The following is a 25,014-nucleotide window of genomic DNA, read 5'->3' as shown; positions in this document are numbered from 1 at the left end:
CAAACCCATCCTCGACTGTCGGGGTCGTTTAAATAAAAAAAACAATAGCCTCTTATTTTTATTTTAAACTTTTAATCGCTTGGATGCTGCAAATTTTGTATGTTGAGTTTGTGGAAAATCGATTAGAAGCTTTTGCAGTTTGTATGGAAACCGATTAGTAAGTAGTTGCACATTGCGTAAGTTGGTTTAGTAACGTTTTGTTCAATTGCGGAGTGAATTTTTTTGTTGAAAATGTTTCTCAACGGAGATAGATCTTCGCTTACGTAATTTCAACATGAATTTTTAACTGGCAGGCAGTCGTCAAATTGAACGCGTCAGGCCACTCTGCTAAAAAATGTAAATCCCAAGCTAATCTTCCTCTTGTCGATCTTAAAACGAGCTCTTCTCAAAAACGGCTGGGAAAATTTTGATTCGACAAAACTTTGTCAGGTATCATCGCGTGTAATGTCATCCTACGTTGTTGAATCCATGCGCAAGTGCATGTTAAAAGGCACCTTTTGAAACCTGAGTTATTTTGCCTGTGGTCGCCACCCGTCGCTGGCAGCCGATAATGAGCAGGTCTGGTTCAGAATCGGAATAACGGCCGGTGTTTAATGTGGCTGGCTTGAATTCACTTTGACACGTATTTTTTCAAACATGCAATTGTGCATGGAGTTGGACTTTATGAAAACGCCAGCATGTTTGGTGCTGTTATTTCCTAATGGGGTGTCTGGATATTTTTTTGTTTCGCCGCTGGATGGATGTTGTAATATCTGATGACTATTGACCAACCATTTCTCTTTGGGTATCTGTAGGTGCAGTCGTTTGGTACTTTGGGCAGTAAATTAGGGACACGCGTGACAAAATCGTGGAAAAAAACTTGTAAAAAAACTTTTTGAAATTGTCCACAGTAATTTTGTCCAACATAAAAATACTGTTTGTATTGTTAACTGCCTTGTCGAACAACCTTTACCCCAGTCCCAAGGCTCTGTGTTTTGTTGCTTATTTCAAAGATCTACTAATGTAAAGTTGTTATAATGTCGTTTTCCCGTTAGCTGCAACCAACTGAAGGTGAAAGGCAGGGCGAGGTTGCGGCCAACTTAATTTCTTATTCTGTCAATCATCCACTATCATGTTGAACAGGTGCACGCTCTGAAACCGTAAACTACCCACTATACCCATACTTGCCTCAATACACCTGCGTTTTACGCAAAAACGGAGCATTTGATAGGTCGTAAGTTCACTGTTTGCTATATAAAGCACGTTCTGTCCGGTACATCTTGTTTGTCTTTTGCTCAAAGTTGCATAGTGAGTTTTGGTCCAAAAAAAAAAAAAAAGCCTTTTGGTTTTATATGTTTTCGAGGTGTATTGCAACATTCATTCTGTGCATAAAACTTTGAACAAGAGGCACATTTTTGTACAACAAACAAAAAAGAATAACAAAAATGCAACAGACAGAACAGAACAATCAATACAAATGATAAGGAAACAAAAACATGGTAGCACTTAATCCATGGAATACAAAAACTAAAAAAAACTACTGAAATATCGTTAAATATACCCACAGCAGAACGCTGTATATATTAAACCCTGTTGTAAACTGCGTGTATATAGTGTAGCTACCAGGGGTTCTGCAAGTGCGCAAAAATAAAACACAAATGACAAATGAAATGATGAAGACCTCAGTGACGTGGTGATGACGTAAAAATGATCGATCTTTGACGTAAAAGGGACGGGGGTTTTGCGTCTCATTCTCGGAAGCAGGTTTCGCTCCGATCTCGATGTTGTTGACGCCGTGCGGGCGTGTCGGGGGTGTGGTCGTCGTTAGACCGACACTGACAGCTCGCAGTTTGATTCCAGTTTGAATTGCTTTAACTTGACCGAGAACCGCCGGCCGTCCTGAAAGGCGTACTCTCCCTAAAACAGAGCAAGAAAAACAAGGTCACGTCAAGGCATTGTGCGTAGGATTTGATCTAGGATTGCATGTGAAAGCAGTCGATCCCAATCAGGCGTGTTGCATCCGGGGCAGATTAATTACGCGCGGACATGTTTATTGCACAACTGCACGTGTGTCGGCATCTGCTCTGCGACCTGGCGTGCGTCAAAGACGGTTTGGACAGCGTTGTTTATCACGGCGTTACCGGAAAGGGCAAAAGTCAAACGTTCACGGTTGGAAATGGAATGTTTCGTTAAAATGTTTGTCTTTGGCTTGTAACGAAAATAATTTCAGTCGATTGATTTGTAATTGCGTGGTGCTGTTCTGCATATGCGTCAAGGCGTCTGGACTTTCAAGTGCTTCCAACCCACAACTGTGACAGTGGGAACAATTGTCAAGTGGGAAAAACATGATATTGTACCGCGGTGGCAATGAATCAGGAAAACACTGCATTATTCGCAGTTTGTCGACTTAAGCTATAATCATTTAAAAAATTAGTGGCAAAATGTGTGGGTATTTTGAATTCTTGATTTTCTCCATTCTAAGGTTTTTGTTCGTGAAATCTGATCAATCTGGTTTGCGTCACAGTTGACAAAATTGTGCGCAATTGCATCGAAATATCATTGGCCATACAACCCATGCCCCATGACCTCCTACTATATACAGACGCATTTTATGCTTAATACGTTCACCAATTTGTTTTTTTCTAAACGCGTAGATCATGTCAGATTACAACGGAAAAAAATGGCATCGCTTTTACAAAAACGAACAAAAGCGTTTGAACTAGTACAAACAGTTACTGCCAGCCGTTGTATACACTTGACATCTTCTGACAAATGTATCTATTAGGTATGTATACGCATTTATATTAGGAATGTTTTACCCACCTCATCATCGTAAAAGATCATCAGGCCGAATCTTGGCAGGAAGCCTTGTTTGCATATGGCAAGATCTTGCGTTCTTTCTACCATTACCCTCTCGTTGGGTTGAAACAGCGCACCGCTTACAATTGCTGGACCCGCGCAATTCCTCCGCAGAAATCTCTGCATAAAAATGTACCACCGTTATGTTGGGTATATGTATTTTGTTTTAACCAAAAGGTGATTTGGTCATTATTAACATCATAAAACGGTTTAATAGTGTTAAATTTAGGGTCTTTCATCTGCCTAAAATTTCAATGATATAGTACAGTGGTTCCCAACCGGGAAGGAATTTACTTTAATTTGTGCATATAGTTTGTAAATAGACACTTCAGCTCTGGGAATATAAAGTGTGAAGTTTGATAATAGACCTAATTTTAAATGATCTTTGCCTGATTTAGCATCTACTATGTAGTCTACTGAGGAGGAATAAAAGCGTTTACAATTGTTAAGTGAGGAGTAAAGAGACACGAACCTGTCTCCGCCGTTCGAAGAAGAACAATTCCCCTCTCGTGTCGTCCATATTGCGTACTCTTGGGTCACGTGATATCTCTTCGGTTGCGAAACACGGATTGGTGTAGGAGGCGGGCGAGATGGGTGCCTGACGTTTTCCCCGTACCAAAATGGCGCTGATATTATGGTGGTCGGCGCTTTCAGCCAGCACACCTGGATCGGGAATCCTGGCTGGCTTCGGGCGTTTTCCGGTGATTCTACCTCTCAGTTTTGTCGCGTTTTTGTCTTCGTTGTCGGCAGCAACAAGGCTCGCAGTGGTTGGTTTCGTTCGCTGAGACTTCGTGGTTTTGGGAACGCCCGTAGGTTTAAATCCGCCGCGCCTTGCGTTGGCCAACCGCCGTCTTAAACTCATAAATCGCTCGTAGCTGAGTGTAAGTCCACGGGCGGTAATGAGTGGGACAGATCGTCGGCGTCGTTTGCCTGTGATCGGAGGTGTCGGTGGTGCCGGTGGCAGGACCACTGGAGGCGCTAAGGGCGATACTTGAAGATCGCCAGACAATTGTGTTCGATCTTGGCCGCGGCTAGCGAGATCCAAACGTGCAAAGGCGTATTGGACACCAAAAAGCCTGCAAGAAATAACACTGAATGAGAAAGAAGGCAAAAATGTTCCTTAATTTAAATTGTAATAGACAAATGGTCAGTAAATTACCAACTTTTGCGTTATGGGTACATGGTAAAAACCATGTTAAGATTTAAGTGACGAAATTAAACATCTGTTATGAAATTTGGAGTAAATGGGCGACTTTCACGTGATTTGTTGTAGTACAAAGTTTTACTTACTGGCATTCTGCGATGCACGTCGAATATTCCGAACTAATAGCTGAGGAGCTGCCAAGTAGGGCTCTGGTGGCCAGAAGAGAGAGGACGCCATCGATTGTAAGCGGGGCTCTTGTCAGCACGGAAGATACGCCGGTCGCCATTACGACCACTCTTTGGCAGGAATCTAAACATCAATTTGGGTCATTAAGTTTTGCATGTCCGGAAATAGGATTTTTATGAATGAGATTTCTTTATCCAACAGACAGAGATTTTGGAATCAGTTTTGATTCGTGCAACCGATTCGGGATTTAGAACTGGGCCAGACTAATCGAGTCACGCGAATTTATTTGTCAATCGACAGCCAATTTTTGCATACAAAACTCAGTGTTGCATACGTGGACATAAAAATATCATCCTTCGTGTACAAAAGATGCAATACTAACCTAAGCAGAATAGGTTGTTTATATAAGCGCTCAATCCACGGTTTTCTGGTTGCCCGACGTCTCCCTGGGGTGCTGGTTGCTGATTGGTTGATGAAATTCGTCCGGTGGTCATCGGTTGAGTTTCAAGGAAAGTGTCAAACATCGCCGATACTTCACCGGTTCTAGTTTCAGCTGGTCGCCCGAAAACAAATTTCGATTCGTCGCCTTTGTAGTTGCTGTCGTCCAGCACGTTCATTATACATCTGCAAGTTGCGCAAAGTTAAATAACTTAAAGATGGTGGATTTGGGAAGTGTTGAAGATGTTCATTAAAGATGTCTGTTACGTTAAACCTACGCATTTTGCACTGAAATCGCCATCAAAGCAAAAAACACTATACAGAAATCTCATTCTAATGTCAATTTCGCTGCATACAAACGATTTATATTAAAAAGGTAACAAATCGTTGGGATAACATTTTGCGATTTTTGGTTTCACTTCTGGGTGTATTTGCGAAGAATTTGGTGTGCATTTTGCTTACCCCGTTGTGACGTATATGTCGTATGCGAGAGTGGAGTTCTCCATGTAAAGTTTACACGACATGCTGTTTTTCATTGCATCGTCGTTCTCACACTGATTGACGATATCCGGGTCCATATTGTGCGTTCCTGCAACATCAAAAACAAGATTGGAAACTCAAAAAGATTATAAAGGAAACAAGATCCGATTTGGACAATGACAAAAAAGGGTTATTGTGGCGTTGTTTTTATATAGTTTTAAAAACAGTGCACAAAAATAATAGTCGGTGAAAAGTTGTTATGTGCGCAATGTTATGTCCTGAAGATTTTGTAAACTAATCACTAAGCCATCATGTAAAATATCGATTTCAAAGATGTCTTTTCTAATTCTATCTTCCACTGTTTAGCTGCAGACCAAATGCGCCGATGGCGTTTCCTAAACCATTCTACCCATAATTGGATTTGAATTATTTTTCTTGTAGCCTCACCTTTATGACTGCACGTTTCCACTTGGTAATTGTCCCCTTCCAATTCATCGCAAGTTTCAGATCCTTCGCACGATCGACTTCTTACTCTCATACCGTTTTGCGCGGTGCTTGTGCATGTGCTCCACTTCCCCCATTCATTCCATGAGGGTGCGCTCTGCCTCGTGAGCTCCTGTTGTCGCCTGTGATTAGCAAGCGCTTGCTGCTGTTGTAGAAGTAGGTAAACTGCGAAAAATGAGAATTTTTGTTAGGTTCATCGATCGAAGTAAACTCTCCTCCGGAAATTTAACAAGCAAATATTGCATTTGAGTAAAATTGTGGATGGTTTTGAATGCATTGTGTAACTGCAACGGTCTACAGCCTTATTTACGTTTGTAAATGGTACGGTAACTTTGAAAGCATATGTTAGTTGCATGAAGATGATGGTATACCGTTGTGTATACACCTATGTCGCTTCGTATTAGTATCAGGGAGTTTTAGGTGTTTTTGCCCATTTCCTGACTTTTGTGCGTATATGAGATCAACCGGCTTTTTGGCATTACAGCCTTTCTATGGTATCTGTAATACCCCCATTATCCCCATAAAGCGTATAAAACCGTGATTAGGCGAATTTCCGAAATCCAACAATTACTTGCGCTCGACAGCAGACGTTGCGTCAGCTCACGCAAACTCTACACGGGAAACGCTTAATGAACACCTTCACTGCTCTTTGAGTGTCTTGCTAAGCGCCTGATTATAGACAGAGCCAATGATCCCGGCCAACCAAGTGACACTTCGCCTTAATGCCGAAATTACTGTAATTGCGGGATCACAGTGTTACGCCCTTTTGTGCCCACGCCAAGAACATGGTTGGGCGCTGGATCTGGAAAGCCTCCGCCCATTTGTGGTTGGTTATTGGCCTCTGGAGCTAGTTAATTCCAAAATGGTGTCCGTGCATTAATCAACACTTACCGAAAATTGTAAATCTCACAAGTGCCATATCCGCTTTTCTCGTCTCCAGAAGATAAATATTTTCAGTTAAAAATTATGGTTTATTGACACTAAAATAAAGAAATAACTAAATGAAATAGGGCCTAAGTGTTTTTTTTATTATCAGGGAGAGGATAAAAGCTATCCCTAATTCTTAACTAAAGTTTAGTGTTTTGCCGATATTTGTATCAACAATTCTACTGTTTTTTGAAATATTTTTTAGTTTTAGTTTTTTTTGTCCATTTAGGTGTTTACTGTCTTGATTTGTCTCATCACAATTGGTAAAATCTAAACTCTTCATTCTTTATATCGCCTCGCACCGTTGTTTTTAGCAAAGTTGTTTTTTTTACCAAAAGTCAAAGTAAAACAAGGCCTATTATGAATGCAACGATTCAGATTGTGTACAAATCTGTTGTATAATGTTCCACAACTGAAAAACGTCTCTCGATCCTAATAGTTGTGGTAATTTTCTCCGCAAGCCTACTCGAATTACTCCACCCTACCATAATCGCAATGGTCTTAATCTGCGAATAACCTTTAAATTGCATCTGATTGGCTCTTCTTGCTCTTCGTAACCTTAACACTGTGCTGAGAGGATGAACCATCCAACTGGTTCAAATTAAGATTCTGAGCTTTGCTTTACATCTCTGCGCAGCGAAGAAGGCCCCGCCTTAAACGGCAGCTAATTAATACTTGCTTTATTGTAAAATTTGCGCCACTACTAGTGGACTCTTCTTTCGCGTCGAGTTCTCTCGAATGCCACTGCAGCCGTCTGATGTCTTGTTTAAAAAGCTCAGGCTCTCTGCTGCCTCAGGCGCCCGCAAGGTACTATGCACTCAGAGAGCGTTTTGCGTTTTCGGTCTTTTGCATACTGCATCACGAACCTTCCACTTTAGAATACCAATAGCGCTTGTCACGTAATCGCTATAGAACGCTTTTCGCTGAAAAATGTGCTATGTGCATTCATTAAGATTCGAGAGGATGTTTGTTTAAGTTACCCTTTAAGAAATCACTTGCGGAAATGTGATTTTTGTTGGCAGCCAAATCAAATATCGGCTGTTATCGCACATTCATTTGTGTGCAATACGTCGCTGCAACATGAGCGCGAAGTGGGGAAAACCATGATGTAATGGCCAAATATCGCATAAAGGGTCATTCGAGAGTGAACGCAAAACTAAATGTCACGCAGCGGATTTCCGATTTTTCATTGCCGGTTTTGCCATTAACATTGCAGTTCGTATGCGGACATCATAGGTTCGAACCCTTGTAACCATTTAGCCGTGAAAAATTGAGTTTCAACATCCTGGCCATTGCCATAACAACGTAATGTGCATGTGGCACTACCGCACCGCGAACAACAATAACGTTTCGAGAAGCGAAACGGCCCGTGAGCATGCTATGATTCACGAAAAAGCAAGGTAAAACACTTACCGAAAAGGTTGGGAGTTTGGGCCACAGCACCAGTCGCCATGGCCAGAACAGCGACTGATATTAAATCGACACTCTTCATTTCTTCTTTCCTTTTTTAATTAAACAATATTTCCCGATTTTTTGCACTTGATACTTTTGCTTCACGGTCACTTCTGAAGGTTGGTCGGTATTGGTTGGTAAGTTTTCGGACAGCGGTGTCGCTTATATACGAGTAGCCAGGCCCGAAAAAAAGTTTGCGGGCGTTTGTATTTAAACACGGAACAATCTGGAAAATAAAAATATTCGCGCAATTAGTGACAATCCCTCCGAACGCGCCCGCGCGCCCTGACGTCAGGTCACGTTCACGTGCGAGTGACATAATCGACCGGCGCCCCTGGCCCGTGCGTACCCGTGGTTCGGCTTTATTTAGACAAGAGTCGCATTATGCGGTGCAAGCCAATGCATGACATATCGTGATGCATATCAATATAAGCACACCCTGTTGTTCATTTCCACACCCTTATTGGCCGGAACGGGACCTTCCAAATGTGTAGTCACAAAAGCATGCGTTGATATATCTTGTGACTTGCGCAAAATTATCCTGTCTATTCTTGTCTTCCGCATTTAGCGATCCAGCGCTGTTGATAAAAATTTGTGTCGAGTCATAAGTTAGTTTGTTTCTCGCACCATAACAACTGTAACTTGCGTGCCGGGGAGCTCGTTAGCGTGAGAATCTCACTAATAACTGCCAATAACCGAGTAAGGCTTTATTGCACATCCCGCGAGCCCTCATTAGGATCTGCGGCTGCAATAGATTCGAAACTATCACGTACTACACGCTCCGTAACTTTTGTTGCAACGTTAACTCCCTCCTGTCGTTGTAAACGTCCCAGCAAACTGAGCTTTAAGCCAATTTTGCGACTCGATTGAAATTGGAATGGGCGGTGCCGCAATATTAATTTTCATTTGAGAACTTGGACAAAATTGCTCCCTTATTCTGCATTGACAAGGCGCCTGAATTTAGGTTAAATTTTCCGTAAGAGGCATTTTGTGTTCCATATTTAACCTGGACAAAATTGCTCCCCCAAATGCGCTTTGAAATCAAGGTAAACTTCCGCAAAGTGTTTGTTTGTGTTCCATATTGGTACGCGCCAAAAAATCCCGTGTTGCACAAGGAACATAATTTTTCAAGAAAATTCTCGCAGGTTTTTGGAAGGCGCGTGTAGATTTGTCATGTGCCTTACGGGCGGACTACAACTTCCACCAACGCACGGAAGTTCCGCTCCATGGCAAGCGCGAAAATCGCCTGTGGCATCATGTTTGTATATAATCGCTGTACGAAATTGGTCCGCTGCCCGTTCAGGTCCAACCTTATGTTTGGTCATAAACGGCAAGGGGCGAGCCATTACATTTTCGTTCACGCCCGAAAAGTAGCAAATCACTGGGTAGCGCCTAACCACAATGCCTCGCTTATTTACGTGGAAGGTTCAGTCGGAGGTTTCACGCTGGCGTGCTGTATGTTGTTTGTTTGCTGTAAAACCGTGGCTTACAAATACCAAGTGCCTGAGCTAAATTTGAAACAATAAGTTTATAGGGATCGCTTGATTAATCCAAGTTATTGTAAAATACTGAAGTTATAAAAACAAATAAAAAAATCGGCAAACGCTTACTTTGCAAGTGGAAAACGTGTTGCTACGTTTGATATCCAAACTTTCTGAAAAAACGCCCTATTTTCTACTGATATATCAGCATTGAAAGTCATTTCTGTAGCTTATTAGAAGCGGGTTTTCACATATTGAATCACATACGCAAAGACAATGATTAAATCGCCTTCACCGTACTTTTTTAACATACGATCTATTGCGTACAACTCGGTTGTGAACTGGCTTCAAGTGTACCAAGCAGTTGGTACGAAAACAAGCAACGTCGCATTGAGGTAAATTACAACACGGGCTATTTTGGTCTCGAAAGCACGGGCGTGACAAAATTACGGGATTAGTTCTCGTTATCGAATCCAATTAAACGCGCATGCAGGATTCTCCCGTGCCAAAATCGTTCACAAGTAGGTTTGTTATTGTGAAACTGAGGGAGCACTTGCTGTTTTATCATTTTCAAACCTGATAGCAAATCCCCAGTAACGCCTATTAGACTTTATTTACTTCGGTCATGAAAATTTGTGCAGATGCATTGAAGTTTTGTCACCCTACGTTGCTGCATAGAAAAAATTAGTGCATCTTTTTTTCTGCACGCAACTTTCATGTTGCCTTTTATACAGTTTAGCCACTTGTAAAAATGTTGAATGCATTTTAACAAATTGTTGGATAACCCGATTTATGAAACCACGCGAGGGGAATTTGTTTGAGCGAATGCATTCCGAAACTGGCTACTCTTGAGTACGCAATTTACTAATAAAAGGTAAAAAATGCTGACGGTTTGGGCTATTGGGGTCGGGGTGAGAGTTTGTATAATTACAATCTCAGATTTCTCTTTTGGGCTAATATTCGTATATGCGTTAACATATACAGTACCATGCCGTATTGAGTAATATCCCGAAAGCATATTTAAAAAAAGAGGTATCCGAAACGTTTTATAATCTGTTTGCGTGGAAGGCGTGGAGTTGCGTATCTTAGAGAAACCTTTCCGAAACCGTGTAATTTTTGCATTCGATCATTTGCTTGTCTAAATCACCACGTAGTCCTTCTACGCCGCGACTCGCGTTTTGTCTTTTTGTTTGTGCAATGTTTCTGGGAGGAGTTTTTCTTGGTATCTATTGCCTGCTGGCGGGTTTCTTAAAGAACCTGCATTTAGTCGTGTTGATTGCGTGGAATTTGCATTCTTTCGCCTTAATCTAAAGCTATCAACAGGAAATACCGAAATTGCAGTGGTGAATGCGGTAGGCCGCACTGCTGGAAAGCTCCATGAATTGCCAAATCGACCCGCCAGCCATTGCGCATCTGTGTTTCACTAATGGCCACCCTGTCGAGTGCAGCACTTCAACTCATGCCAGCAGTAATCCTCAGTAGAATGTTCAGGTGGCATCGCGCTATAAAAATCCACTTCGAGCTGTGCGATGCTGTTTTCAAACGGTTCGGGTTTTTGTTATTATCCCGGAAAATTGCAGGCCCACAATAGTCTTATTGACGCATGAGGCTTTTAATCGCGCTCCGCCCTCTGTCAGAAAATGGTTTGCGGTTCGGCCGTGCTTAACTTGCTGCCGATCCCTGCACGTCTCGGTGAATCACGTGACCGCTAGTGAATCACGTGACATTTTGTTGCATCGAAGGCGACTTACACCCGCCGAATATGGACGGGTGCTTAAATGGATGACATTAAGATTCCATAAGCCGCCTTTTAAGAACCGTTTGCTTTCTACACGAACCTTCGTGCTTCACCATTACACGAACCTTCGTGCTTGACCATTAGACTGCAAAATAAAAAACTGGCCAATAAAGTCCGCACTAAAAGGATGTGCAAAACTGAAATAAAATAAAAAAGTACAAAACAAATGTTCACAAAACTTTGAACATTACCTGATAGTGGTTTCAACTGATCCGTATTTTTAAAAATTGAGAATACAAAGTGCTGTGATAAAATCGTTATCGTTTTTAATGTAATGCTTTCAAACTAGCAAGAATGCTTGGCTTTGTATTGTGTGACCGCGCTTTAACTCGATTTTTTAATGATGTGTGAAGAAAACATTCTTTATTTTACCAAACGACGTGTTTGTGGTTGATTTCAACGTAACAGTTTCTTGGGAAGATTCACACTGCCCAAACTTTGTAGCAATTTTGTGCTGTGGTTTTATCGCAATTGCAGGCCACGCTTTTCGAAAAGAATTTGTTGTGTTGTCAAGGTGTATTTGACGCAAGGTGTCGGTTGTTTTTCGCTTTTGTTCGTATTGCTGGCGTAAACCGTTTGGCATGTAGTTACAGTTAGCTCACTGACTGCAATGAATTACTTTTTAAAAATAGTTCAAGCAATTCCGAAACTTTAACACTTCATATGTACCTTTAAACCAGGGGCGGGCAACTTCTCCAGTCGGCGGGCCTGATATGGGAAAATGAAGTACTTGGCGGGCCGGATTCCTGAATCGATATATTAATCGCGTATTTATCCAGTGATTTAAAACGGATTTTTGACCACCTAAACTAAATACAATCAAGAACGTCGCAATTACAATACAGTCCAAACAATCTAACTGATATAACATAAAATTATTCACCACAGCAAATTTAATGCATACACCACAGACTTAGGTACTGCTGAAACACTAACTAGGCAACACGTGTGGAAAGAAAGAAAACCGAGAAATCAGGCCACCCACAAGGTTGGCAGTTATGTCGTAACAATGGACGTATGGTGCGATGGTTACAACGGCGGGAAAGTTTTTTTGCTATTGGGGAGCGTTACTGTCCGTTACAACTATAATTTGACGCAGTAAGCAAGTAGTAGGGGATTGCGGAAGACTGTGGCCGTGGGCCACGTTATCATGCAAGACCAGAAACCGTCTGCGGGCCGCTCAAAATTCCGTCGCGGGCCGGATCCGGCCCGCGGGCCGTATGTTGCCCACCCCTGCTTTAAACGGTGATATGTATAGGAAAAATTCAAACAATGAATAAATCTAAATGTATGCTTTCGCTATAGATTTAACAAGAAACGAGTGTATCTTCGTGGCTACATGAAGTAGCGGATTCACTAACGTAACCTTGATTTTTGCATATGTATAGCATTTATCTCGTTGTCTGTTCTTCCTAAAAACTACAAAGGTTCAGCCAAAGTTTTGTCCGTTTGCAAGGGATGTTTAACCGCATAAGTATCAGGCTTGGGTTGATGTAGGTTTAATCGGTGAAGATAGGTCGAGCGCTATATAGTTGTCTGAAAGTCGGTTGAAACGGATTGAACCCATTATTTCGTGACACGGACAGGATGTCTGGAATCTTTGCGGTAAATGCCGTTGAGTTTTTTTGGATCGATCGGTATTTGTGGAGTGGTAATTTCAATGTGACCTATTTTCGCGAAAACGTTGGTTTGTTTATTGGCAAGTCTAATAAACAGCCAACCGAAATGAACCTAGACGACCGTACTAGCGTATTATCATCAGACTAGGTTCTTTTTTTGCCTTAGGTTTTTAAGCATTGTTTGCAGTTTTGTCCAATCTTTTTTTTCTTCTGTTTTAGCCTATTACTTCGCCTTGGTTAAACGCCATGCCTGAGTTCGAAAATCAATTTAAAGTGATGGTATAATTGATACCTGTCCACCGATTTGTTTGAAGCATCGGAAAACACAAATAAATGAATCCAGACTAATAATGCAAGTTGCAATTTCAGTCTCGTCGCATATAAGTGATCAAATTGTTTGTGGTTTTCCGTGTGTTATTTATACTCTTTTGTCGACGTTGATTGAAAGCAAAATGTGTCAAACACAGAAATACCGCGCATTCAGTGCACATGTGGCAACTCCCGGCATGGTGCTTTTGCGAAATACCGACCATGCGATGACACATAGGCTTTAAACTAAGCTCACAGAAATGATAATTACAGCTTGCCGAGATGCCAGAACGCCCGCTTCAAGCACTGCGCTTACAGAATCCACCACATTCGAGCCACAATATTACCATATTTCTTGTGCGTGTGTGTGTGTGGATAAGGAGACGCGCCCAGCAGACTTCTTTGAGGGCAACAATTGTCTTTATATTACGTAAAGGATGCGTAGCGACAAGTGGTGTGATGCCAATGCGACAAGAATCGCGTTCTTTGAGCCAAAATACCTGCTTCAAACGCGGAGAACTGTGATTTCAATTGTTGCCGACGGGCAATTGTATCCACACGCTGTATTGGCGAGAAACTGTGCTCAGGCCGGAGTTACCTTCGGTTTTTAGTGGCTTAATACTACGGCGATGACCTTTTTGGCCTTTCGAGTTAATTCTCAGTTGCGCTTGGCATATTTTTGATTGTTAGTTGCTTTGGGCAAAACGCCAATGTAACGTTTCTCCGCTAATGATGGACCTACACACAACGCAGGTTATTAACATGTTGTTGAAACTGGATTGTTCGTTATCTGAATAAACGCTGTGTAAAATGTTTTACCAACCAAACTTTTGGAATACCTTCGGAATACAATAAACGGGCATTGGTATTTGATTTCGAAAAAACTAGTTGGATGTTGCTGCTTGCACGCTTGTGCGTGTTAGTGCTCCTGTTTCGTGTGGCCGACATATTTTTACGCTTTTTTTCTGTAGAAAAGGTCAAACAAAACTTTTATCCTTTTATTTTTGTCTACTACACCTTTCACATTTTTTGAGTACGCGTGATCGCGCTTAGCTCGCTCTCAAACTCGCTTAAATCGCATATCCATCATCTGAACTGAAATGGTGGCTTCGTTGAACATTGAAACCTGTTGGCAAGGAAACCGGTCCGACAACCCAACACCTGTTTCGAAATTCTGCGAAGAATAATTTTGTTTGTCGATAAGTGTGTAAATATTTTTGCGCCGTTCGTCCTAGTTGTTTTAAACGATACTTTGAGCTGCTGCAAATTTCTATGCCTGATGTTGGCCGTTAACAGAGGTACCTGCTGCTTTCTGATGTGACTCACAATCAATGACGTTTTTGCTAAGTAGCGAGTGGTTATTAGATAAGGCAAGATTGTTGATTTGTTGATCACAAAATTTGATTAAATCACAGTTTGACCCTATTACAATCTTAAGCAAAATTGTTTGAAATAATGTATGTATGACCAACAAACTTAATTTGGCCACTGACTAAAAATTACATATCTGAAAAAACCTTCTTTACATCATCCTCCCTGATTGACACAGCTGATAAAGCAAGCCAATGTCAATTGAGTTTCATAGCGCAAGGAAAAAGCGTTTTTTAACATTTGTTTGAAAAAAATTCAACCACATACCACAGTACTTTTAAATACATAGAATTGAAATCCTTAACATTTTGCTTTTTCATCTTGAAATCTTGATTTGACATTAATCCCGAATGAGTCGGGCTGCTAAGGTCTCAGGTTTGCTTGGTGTTCTTTATGCGCACAGCATCAATGCTTCGTCGCTTTGTACGTTTAAGATTTTTTTTCGTAAGGCGCGTTTAAGACCTAAAAACGCTTAAGAATTCGTGGTAATCCAAAATTTTAAGGTGGACCTGAAATCCCCTCAATGTTAAGTTTTAAGGTTATTACATCATTACCAAAATGTGGCTCGTAAGCGCATACAACTTGAATTCATGTCCATTTCCAAAAACAAACAAACAAAAATTTGCAATGCACGTGTCACTAACCGCAATGTGCTGTACTGCTGTTCTTTCACAGCCTGTAATATTATTAGTATTTTCACGAAAAATAAGTTTAACTTTGCTATATTTAGTAATCTTATTTGGTCAATATGTTATATTCGCTCTCCGCGGGACAAGTCACGTTTCCAATCTAATAATACGCCGGTCAAAATCAAGAACTGATTTCACAGTGACTCGGCATTTGTGTCGAAATGAAGGGTTGCAACCTAAATCCATGCACTTATGTAGTCTAAGCGCAAAAAAACAACCTTTGCGTTTCTGTCGATAACCTGAGTAATTATGGGTTCCCATTTTTAAACACTTTTCCTTGAACAAATGCTTGGATTTTAGGACGGGTTGAATGACCAGTTTACGAAACTCGTTTATATTTTAACATGCTAATAACAAATAAAACATTTAATTTTAACCACGATAATGTTTAACTGTTTGATGTTATTGCTAAGTAACGATGATCCAATTTTTTGTAGCGTTTGTAAGAAATTGGTGTTGTGTGGTTTATGATTTGTTTTTGTTTTTTGGACATAAGTTTGCTAACAGCGCTGATTGAGACAAGTATCGGGCAAAGGTTTGTGTGACACATTCATCGATTGTTCTGTTCAGTTGTAACCACTTTTTTCGGTTTATTAGACCATTGGCCTACAAACTAACATTCAGTTATATATCCCAACTTTCAACCAAGAATAACACTGACGCAAAAACTTCACGTTTGCTGGTTAAGGTTTCAGCTTGTAAACCCGGGGTCAAACATTGCGCTGTTGTGTTGCTTAATGTATACCAAAAATGTATGACAACGTTTCTCCCGTTAAGGTAACATTGTTGCATTAAGTGGTATTGGGATATGATCTCGGAAAAGTTATGTCACAAAAATGGCGTAAAAATCGGTTAGTTATGGGCGTGCGTTGATTTTCATCGTGTTTTTGCGTACAAATTCGTGTTCATTATGGGCTGCAAATTTCAGCTTCATTGCTCCCGATTTTTCAGAAACTTTTTTATCAGAAATTAAGAGTTTCTGCAAATTAGCTGTAGGCAAAACGCAGATCCTGCTTTGTCTGTAATTTATTGTCATTTATTCACTTTTGTCTCAATCTCGTTTGTAACACGGCGATTAACATGGCGTAACTATGTTTTTACATTCCCAACAAAAGTTGACACATTTAAATAAATGTTACACGAATTTCCTTAACTCACGCATTGGCAATTTAGACCATTTGATTATTATTACTTGATCTGCATTTAATTGCAATTAATGCCAATCACAATCAGCACTATAGACGTGCTAATGATGAGTTATGAATTTTAGTATGGTGTCGAATCTGCTATTCGCTAAGAAAAAGATTTGAGCTTAGAAGAGACAAGAAAATGTATTGTTTTGGTAAATCAAAATAAACTTCTTAAGATGGGCTAACGTTTCACGAGTTATCAAACAGCTTCATAAACAAGCAGTCACTCGAACCTTAAGGCCATGGTAAATGCGAACAACCATGTTTGTGCATATACCATGTCTTTCACCGCATTTGGAACATGCAATCATTATCCTAAAAGCAAACTTTTTCTCTGTGAAAACCTCGCGCAGCGTACGCCAAACTTTTTGCCATGTCACGATTTGTTCCAGACCAAGGTTGGGAACAGCCTTTGTTAATCTTGATTACCTGGCTGTTACACAACAGCGTTACACGCCCTGACTTCAGTATTAAAGTTCTGTCCAAAAACTACAAAACCATAAGATACGACACGACGTATAAACCATTAAATCTAATTTTCTTGGGTCCTTTTTATTTTTTTATCATATGTTACCATTAGAAAACCAACCAAAATCCGATACATCTCCTGCCTTTCACCCAAATTCCAGTGTATAAATCTCTTCCACTTTGGGTTTACACTCGTTAAAACTTTACCTAATTGCCGCCTTGTACAAAACTGCTGCCTTCACATATATTTCCTCGCAAATGGCCTACCTCTGCGTCTACTTACTTTACTCAATTTGAGTGCTCGACTGCTGGCTTAAACCAAGTTTTCGCGTTCGAACCGGCAAACATTTTGCTTGGCGTTTTGACCTTCTCACGCTCTCGTATCTTTGCGGACTGCCCAGGTCCGTTGTTTCGTGTGCATTGCTTAAGGTGATTTATCGTTGGCTAAAATACGAGCGACGTTAAACATCTTGCGGGCACGCCAGGGCAACGAAACAAGATCGCCTGGTTTGCTTTCGACCGCCAAGCTGCGTAAACCAGGTGAAACTCGCAGAAAGCGTTTTCTTGGTGTAAAAATATCCTGTTTCCGTCGAAACACAAACCTACATGCAACAATTAATCTCTACGCAACAGGACGATTAACATTGTTTTGCACAAGTCTTTCGGTTTGGGTTAAATTTTTGTCAGGTTATATAACTGCATGTGTGCAAACCGCTTTCGCCAATATTATCGGGTTTTACAAAAAAGAAATGCATGTCTGTTAGCAGTTTGTGCATTTTGCATTCTGCGGAACATAATATTTAGGCGACATTGCTTGTGACAAACTATATGAACACTTTACTCAAAAAACAAGTTTAGGTTTTGAGAAAGTTGGCCACAAAGTAAAACTCCTGGAAGACTGCTCTGCGGTTTGGAGCAACGCGTTTGGCTGAAGATCCACTTAACGCAATCCAATTTACCCAACGTTTGGCCGCTGTTAACTCAAATTATCGCGTTTCAAACGAGTAGCTTCCAACATCCTTACTTGCATAATAAAACGCACTTAAATCGTTTCGAGCGCTTAACGTCAAGCTCAATTGCCAGTAAACTCGAGATGAACCCTCTTGTGGTTAAAACCGATCTTATCATTTCTGATCTTACGCGATGATTTTGGGTCACAAAATACACATATTTGTATCAGGATAAAGTTGTATACGAAATCTAAAAACATATGTGTTAACTTTAATGTGTGCAGCTGATGCACCCCTACCCACGCCGTGTGCTTTCCACCTATAACACCTTGTTTATTGTTCCCTGGATTTTGTCGTGTGTTTGAAAATACATTTGCCATGTGTCCAGCAGCTCTACACTGAACGCCATGATGTGCAACATACATGCACACGCTGTGACGACGCACCATTTTATGTGCAAAATACGTTTTCTTGTGCACTGGTGGAAAATGAGTGAGCAGAACCATATTGTGCTAGCGCGCAGCTTTATACATTTGCCATGTGTCCAGCAGCTCTACACTGAACGTCATGATGTGCAACATTCATGCACACGCTGTGACCACGCACCATTTTATATGCAGAATACGTTTTCTTGTGCACTGGTGGAAAATGAGTGAGCAGAACCATATTGTGCAAGCGCGCAGCTTAAAGGGGATAGTTATCTCGTCAACTTTCAAAACAACACATTCTGCTTGCAAAACAAACTTCCACAAATTCTTTTGAGATAATGTTTACCAATCACGCCATCAAAGGTTAAATATGCATCATCTCAAACTCATGTCTTGTCTTTCACTTTACACACCCCAAACCCTTATTACTTTTCTTGCTCTTAACCTTTGTCTCACTCTTGAACAGGACCCTTAGCATCGTTTCTGTCTAATCGCTTGCCCATCTTGACCTGCCCCGACGCCAAAAATGCATCAATCCTTCAACATTTCATGTGCTTCTAACTTTGTTGTGTACTCAGCAGCCGATATGCCTATGATAAGAAGGTTTTTTTTTTATCTTAATCCCATTTTTAGTTGAGTTTGACCGGACCGAATTGTTCAACCCCACAACCTAAACCAATTAGGTGATCTGATAAAGGCACCGGGCCATTAGGTGACTACAAGGTTTGTTGTCCATTGCGTTGGCTTGATGATAGATATAATCAGTTAAACAGCATCGACAAGCAGTTTTGGGCTTAACCCGATTGTATATTTTGCTTTTGGATCTTGCGCAAAAGATAAAACTGATTTAAGCTTTGGTTTCCACTTTCGTTGACGAACAAGTGGAATCTATCAAAAACAAACAACACTCTAACCGACATTCAAAAAAGGTTCAAACACGGATGCTTAACCAGTCCCTGATCCGGCCAATTCTTGCAATTACAGCGATTAATTTCGTATATTTGTTAGCGTTTCTGGGTAACACATTTCAACACATTTGTTGTTGTTTTTCCGGAGGAAATGTCACCGAACAATCAGGCTTTTTGCGTTTGTTTATTTTCCAACGGGCATTTTTGTTTGGATTTGTCAATCTAGCGTGGATATAGTAACAGTGGCAAAGCTGTGATTGTCGAAATATACATATACATGGCTGCTGCTAATCACCTTCAGTGCAATTATTCATCAATGGTTTCGTTCTTGCGGATTTTAATGGCTTGATTGAGCGACGCTACTTAGCTTAGGGCGTGGCGCAACTTAATTGCGAATTTGTGGCTTATCTGTGTAATACACTGATAACGACGGCATCGATGGATTGGTGAAGCAGGTTATTGTGATAAATTAGGTTGTGCATATGTACACGGTTCTGATACAGTCCCCTGCGTTTTGACCTTTTTACCATTTGGTCCGATTACGATTGAATTTATGTGATTAGTAAGTCGATTTTGCGTTTGTGTTGTTGGTGGTTCAAATATCGGCTATGTGTGCCGCCAGCAAAAAATGCTTTTAAAACGAAGGAAACTGTTTATACATCGTAGCTCGATATTCCAAATATGGTCATAAAAAACTGGTCACATTCAATAATTTGTTGCACTTATCCGACTAATACAATTTACTCACGGTATAGCCTTACACTCGGAAAAAACACAACAATATCTATTAAAGCACTTACTACCTTTGAATACTTTTGTTACGCTTTTCTGTATTGGGGTTTTTGTTTACTTATTGCCTGTAGTTTTAAATGCTACGGGCAATTCCTGTTTGCTGTTTTTCTAACTCAAACCGTTTTCTGCAGCCCTGCCACATAACGTTCTATTAGAGAGAAAATTGTGTTTTCGCTTAGGTTTAAATTTGTGACATATGGAGGCTTTTATAAAAAACTTCCGGAAATTTGTTTCGTCAAGGAGTTGGTACTGATCATAAAAATAACAAAAAGTTATCATAAATAAAAATATTGCTGGAAGTTTAGAAACGCGTGCAAACGCGTCGTTACATGACGTAACGCTGTGTCATTGTATTTTTGTGCCCAGTCATGACAACGGTATTTTTCGCCACAATTTCATTTCTATGTATAACTTGGGGGAATAAAATGTTCTTATTTTCCGGTTATTCATGCGTTTAAACGACCGTACTTCGAGCGCCTGTGTTATTTGCATGTTTTGTAGCGTGTGCGACCGACATGCATACCAAAACGTTTGATAATAAACACAAAGTGATTTAAACATTACGTAATGTGTATTATAAGATAGGGTTGAAATGTGTCTGTTGTGAATTTTTTTAAGAGGTTCCATCAAAATTTCTTTGAAAGCTTTTGTTTTCGAAACTGCTTTCCATACTATGTACTTTCTCTCTACACAGACAAAGATCGTGACAAACTGAAGGCGCGGCTAATTAATTTAAACACTGTAACATTGTGTATGATGAAAAACTCTTTGTGTTTGAGTGTCCGATTAGTGACCCAAAATCACCTGAAAGCGAACAATTTGCAATCAATTTGTATGACCGAGTTAATTTTAGGTCTTGCAGGTAAATTTAACAATTTTATTGAACCAAATTGTAGGTTTCACATATACAACGCAACGTAAACAGATCGTTTGTTCTAACAGGCGTTCAAGTAGTTTGTCTCGGAATACACAAGAGGCAGACACAGATTTCAAACCAACGCCCTTCACGACCGGTTCTCGGCCTCAAATTTTAATCTCCCAAGGAAAATAGTTTTTACGACAAAACCACACACATCCTTATACGTATCTAGCGTTTATGTCGATTTGGGCGTTGGCTTCTTACTTCCAGATGAACAAAAGATTCGCGCGTCAATTGGATAATAATCCCCTTATCCAATAAAAATTGGTATGATCTTCAGACCACCAATTACTGTTGGAGTTTGAAAACTTCGTTATAGGCAATCTCTTGATCGATTCCATAACACTGTTGTTGAGTGTTGTGAACTTTTGACGCCATTTGGACAGTCGTTAGTAGACTGATGATGACCGTCCTTTGGCACAGACTTACAATTTGATCGGGTCAAAATGACAGGCAGGCAATGATTGCTGTATAAGGAGTCGAGGAAATTGATTGGTGAAATGCAAAATAGAAATTACAAACTGTCCAATTGTAAAACTGACAGGAAATTGGAGTTTTTCTCCAACGGATTGTTGTAGTAATTGATTTATTTACACAAACCGCGCATATCTTACTGGCACGTTTTTTTTTGACGAACACTTGGTTTCGTTTCTTGTATAATGTACAACCTAATTTTGGCAGATGTAACACTACTTATTTCTATTCCCTCATACATCAACATATCATGTCGATTTTTCGTCTATTTGGAGCGGTGCAGTTCTCATTAGACTTAATAACACATACGTTTGTAGATTTCTGTAGTAATTTAGTAATATTTAGTGTTTTGTAACAGGCTTTGCTTGGTCACCGCTCAAGGCAGTGATAATTTCTTGCTTAATATAAAGGCACAACCGAAAACCAATGCATTCCGCATCGTGAAGAATATTTAGACATGCAAACAAATCCACTTAAAACGTCTGGAAGCTTTGTTGTGGCGCTTAAGCACATGGTCGAATTAAGTATTTTCGCCTATATATTTACCATGTCAAATTGGTGTTAAAACCTGACGCTCTAAATTGCAATTGTCCATTCCACCAACTTGGGTCATACAATTTTTGTTTTTTTCAAACGAAATGGGCTTCATATCTTTTCTCGGTTGAAAATGTCTTGTCCCCTTATCACTGTTTTGGAATTTTATCGTTACTTAATGACAGTGAAAACTTTACCTTGATGAAACAATGGACTGGCCATGACGGTTTAACGGTTAACCCTACGGTCTCATAACCATCTTGCATTTCGCGTTTTTGTGCGTTTGTGTTGAGCGAGTGAACACATGATGTAATATAGTTTCAGTTAAGAGACTGTCCATGCTAAACAGGAGCAATTTGTTGTTTTGATTCGCGCACGTATGTTTTAAGTCTGTTTACACTTTTAATTTTAATGCGAATCCCGCATTTGTCAAGGCCTGGGACTTCCCAGTTTTGCAGTCTTGCCTTGTATGCGAGTGGCTACTGTGGCTTCTGGTTTGCACCGAACGAGTAGCTCTTACAACGCTCTTTGGTTGATAAACCTAATCCTATTTGCGCGGCACTCACGAGCCGTCCATCAACCAAGCTGTTGTTTGACCTTGGAGTCACCTTGAAAATCGCCACGTACGTGACCGCGTTCCCGACGATGACCGCTGCTCTGTGTTTAGTTCGACATTCTCCCGAACAAATCGCTTGCTGCGGATCTGGCAATTTTGAGAAGTCGGTCAAGTGCTAACAAACGACATTTGGCGAGCGCTGCTACTCCACTAAACCGCCACCAACATTCCGGCCTTTTCACTCCTGAAAACGCGCGTCTGTGTGAATTTAGCACAATTTGACCTTACAGTTGCCATTTAGTAACCATCAATTTGGTACATTTTTACGGTTGATTTGCAGCAAATGTACTCGTCTTGAACATGAATTAATGTATTCTGTTGTTGTTTTTCGCTGTAGGCGTGCGTACGTTGTCACAAACTTGTATGAACTTATGCTAAATGGCGAATTATCCGCACAAAAACACCGCGTTGATTTGCCCATACGGTTATTAATCTTTAGAAATGAAAACGTTAACATTTGAAACCGTTCATTCAAAACCACTTCATCACTTAATGCGAAAGAAGTGGAAAGTCTTCGCTTCTGTTGGTTTCAAACGACGATGACTAGTTTAAACATCACAAAATGCCATGCGAGTGAACTTTTGGTTGAACATATTTACAAAATAATCAAAGATGCAAAACCAGATCAAGACAAAAGGTCGTGGCTATTTTCGGCAACACTTATACATGCTGGTGGACATGCGGCTTTCCCCTCCGCACAATGCTCTTTTGTGTCAACGTGGGCGTAGTTTCAACCTTGACGCTTGCGCTAATTTGTGGTTGAAAATGGAAACGCTGTATTTTGTAACGCCAACGCGACTTGTTGTTGCCGCCGCTTCTGTGTCCTGTTCACCAAAATGGCGGATAAATTTTGGGAATCCTGTGGACGCTATGTTCTGTTTTCGAATCTTGTCCAAGTTAAATTTTCGCATTTTTTTATTGGGGCAAAGTAAAGCAGTGAGTTGCTGCGAATCTGCTGTACGACTTTCTGTACTGGACTAAGTTGAACGCAGTAAAAGCGTTTACTTATATATTTTAAAATAGTCTGTAAATGGGTTCGAAAATTTACATGGCTAACTGCACCTACCTTCTCACAAAACATATTAAAAAAACGAATGTATGTTTCAAAGATAGACAGAACAAACAACGAAAGTTTTTTGAAAAAGTTTTACACGTGTCAGTAGAACGTCAAAAATATTACGTTAAAATGTAACTATATTTAGGATTACTATTTATGGATAATTTACATGCCCCCCAATGCTCTGGGCCATACACCAACGTAATTATCGCATCTAATATCTAGGTTGTGCTAAATACAGCTCGGCACTGTCAAAATTACTTAACAAACATTGTTGTGATGTTAGCAATTACAATGTCAAAATTAAAAATCGCCGAACAGTATTAGCTTAACTGATTTGTTGTATTTAGCATTTGTTGTGCTATGATTTGTTGTTCATAAAAAAATCCATTTTTAGGCCGCAGTTTGTGACTAATCATAGCATTATTTCGACAATTTAGGCAGAATTTCTAAGAAAAAATAGCTGTAGTTTCCTGGTTATTTGCATCGGCCTTTTTTAGATTATTGGCGACTTTTGTTCCGTCATGTGTCACGTGAGTGGTGTTGGTGACGAAACATTCTAGCCGCAAGGTGGAAATCTACGCGAAAAGGTTGACACTAACCCCTGTTTTGCTCAAATTGCGCTGGAAGTATAAATTTGTGGTTGAAATTCGGCGAATAGGAGTGTGCGAGGTGCAAGCCGCAAACTACACACTTTAACATAACCTATTAAATCATTGGGTTTAATGGCGATGACGTCAAAAACTGCTGCCCCCGGTCAGCGTGTTCGCAGAAAATTGTCGGTTGCACATGCCTAACCTTGGGTTGGGATTTTGTATTATAACCGATTATATGAGTAGATGTGCAAGGTGTAGTATGATTTATCTTGCACATATGCCGCTCAGTGTTTTTTTAGGTGTAAATTTCTCCAGCGGTTTCCCAAAAGCAAATATGGCTATTTTTTGGTATTTAAATGAAACACTTGCGGTCTCTTAAAACTACTTAGCGGTCACCCAAACCAAACCTTAAAAAAAAAACCTGATACTGCTAACGTAATTTTTTGAGCTGCGAGATTTTAGGTCTCTGCACTGTTGTAATCGTAAAAGCTTTACCTAAATTGCAACTTTTATATGAAGACTTATCTGTGAAAATATTTTGAATTTCTGTTTAGTTGTAAAATGTTTCGCGTTATCGCTTCAAACAAGTTCATTTTACGTAACTTATTGCAACACAACCTGAAAAAGCGCCTTTTCCAGAATTCAAAAGGAATTTTAATCCAATGTCAAAAAATATGAAATTCCACATTAGGTTGGCGTTGTTAATTAAACTCATTGACCAAATTCTATAAAATATTCCCACGTTCCAGCGGACAAAACTAACCTTCGAAAATCGCACCGTTGGCCATTTTCGATGGAGACCGCCGTAACAGCTTCAAAATCTCGCTTCACGTTCCGGGAGCTGTG

General features: G+C 40.3%; 2 protein-coding genes across 3 annotated transcripts in view; one reads left to right on the top strand and one right to left on the bottom strand.

Annotated features, from left to right (window-relative positions):
- The window catches only part of LOC145209172 (tectonic-2-like), a 40,268-nt gene that overhangs the window by 10,656 nt on the left and 4,598 nt on the right, over positions 1 to 25,014 (top strand). The gene's annotated exons all lie outside the window — the stretch shown is intronic.
- On the bottom strand, positions 1,320 to 8,214 carry LOC145209175 (uncharacterized). 2 transcript variants are annotated; one of them, XM_080079433.1, is made up of 8 exons: positions 7,931 to 8,214; positions 5,534 to 5,755; positions 5,069 to 5,195; positions 4,551 to 4,792; positions 4,129 to 4,291; positions 3,311 to 3,914; positions 2,803 to 2,958; positions 1,320 to 1,896 (listed from the first exon to the last, which is right to left on the bottom strand). In XM_080079433.1, exons 1-8 carry the CDS (start codon positions 8,007 to 8,009, stop codon positions 1,804 to 1,806), a joined length of 1,686 nt encoding a protein of 561 aa, XP_079935559.1. In that variant the 5' UTR covers positions 8,010 to 8,214; the 3' UTR covers positions 1,320 to 1,803. The 2 variants fall into 2 exon arrangements, with proteins under 2 accessions (XP_079935559.1, XP_079935560.1); XM_080079434.1 differs by lacking the exon at positions 7,931 to 8,214 and adding an exon at positions 6,482 to 6,581.

The sequence above is a fragment of the Phallusia mammillata genome, chromosome 1 (genome assembly GCF_965637545.1).
Source record: "Phallusia mammillata chromosome 1, kaPhaMamm4.hap1.1, whole genome shotgun sequence".
Taxonomy (NCBI): domain Eukaryota; kingdom Metazoa; phylum Chordata; class Ascidiacea; order Phlebobranchia; family Ascidiidae; genus Phallusia; species Phallusia mammillata.
Note: the sequence above shows the minus strand (reverse complement) of the source record. Positions and strands in the feature narration are given on the sequence as shown.

Coding starts and splice junctions, on each gene's coding strand:
- LOC145209175 (XM_080079433.1), bottom strand. CDS start 8,009: ATGAAGAGTGTCGATTTAATATCAGTCGCTGTTCTGGCCATGGCGACT. Junction 5,196..5,533: donor GGAAACGTGCAGTCATAAAG/GTGAGGCTACAA, acceptor TTGATGTTGCAG/GAACGCACAATATGGACCCG. Junction 3,915..4,128: donor ACGTGCATCGCAGAATGCCA/GTAAGTAAAACT, acceptor TATTTCTTGCAG/GCTTTTTGGTGTCCAATACG.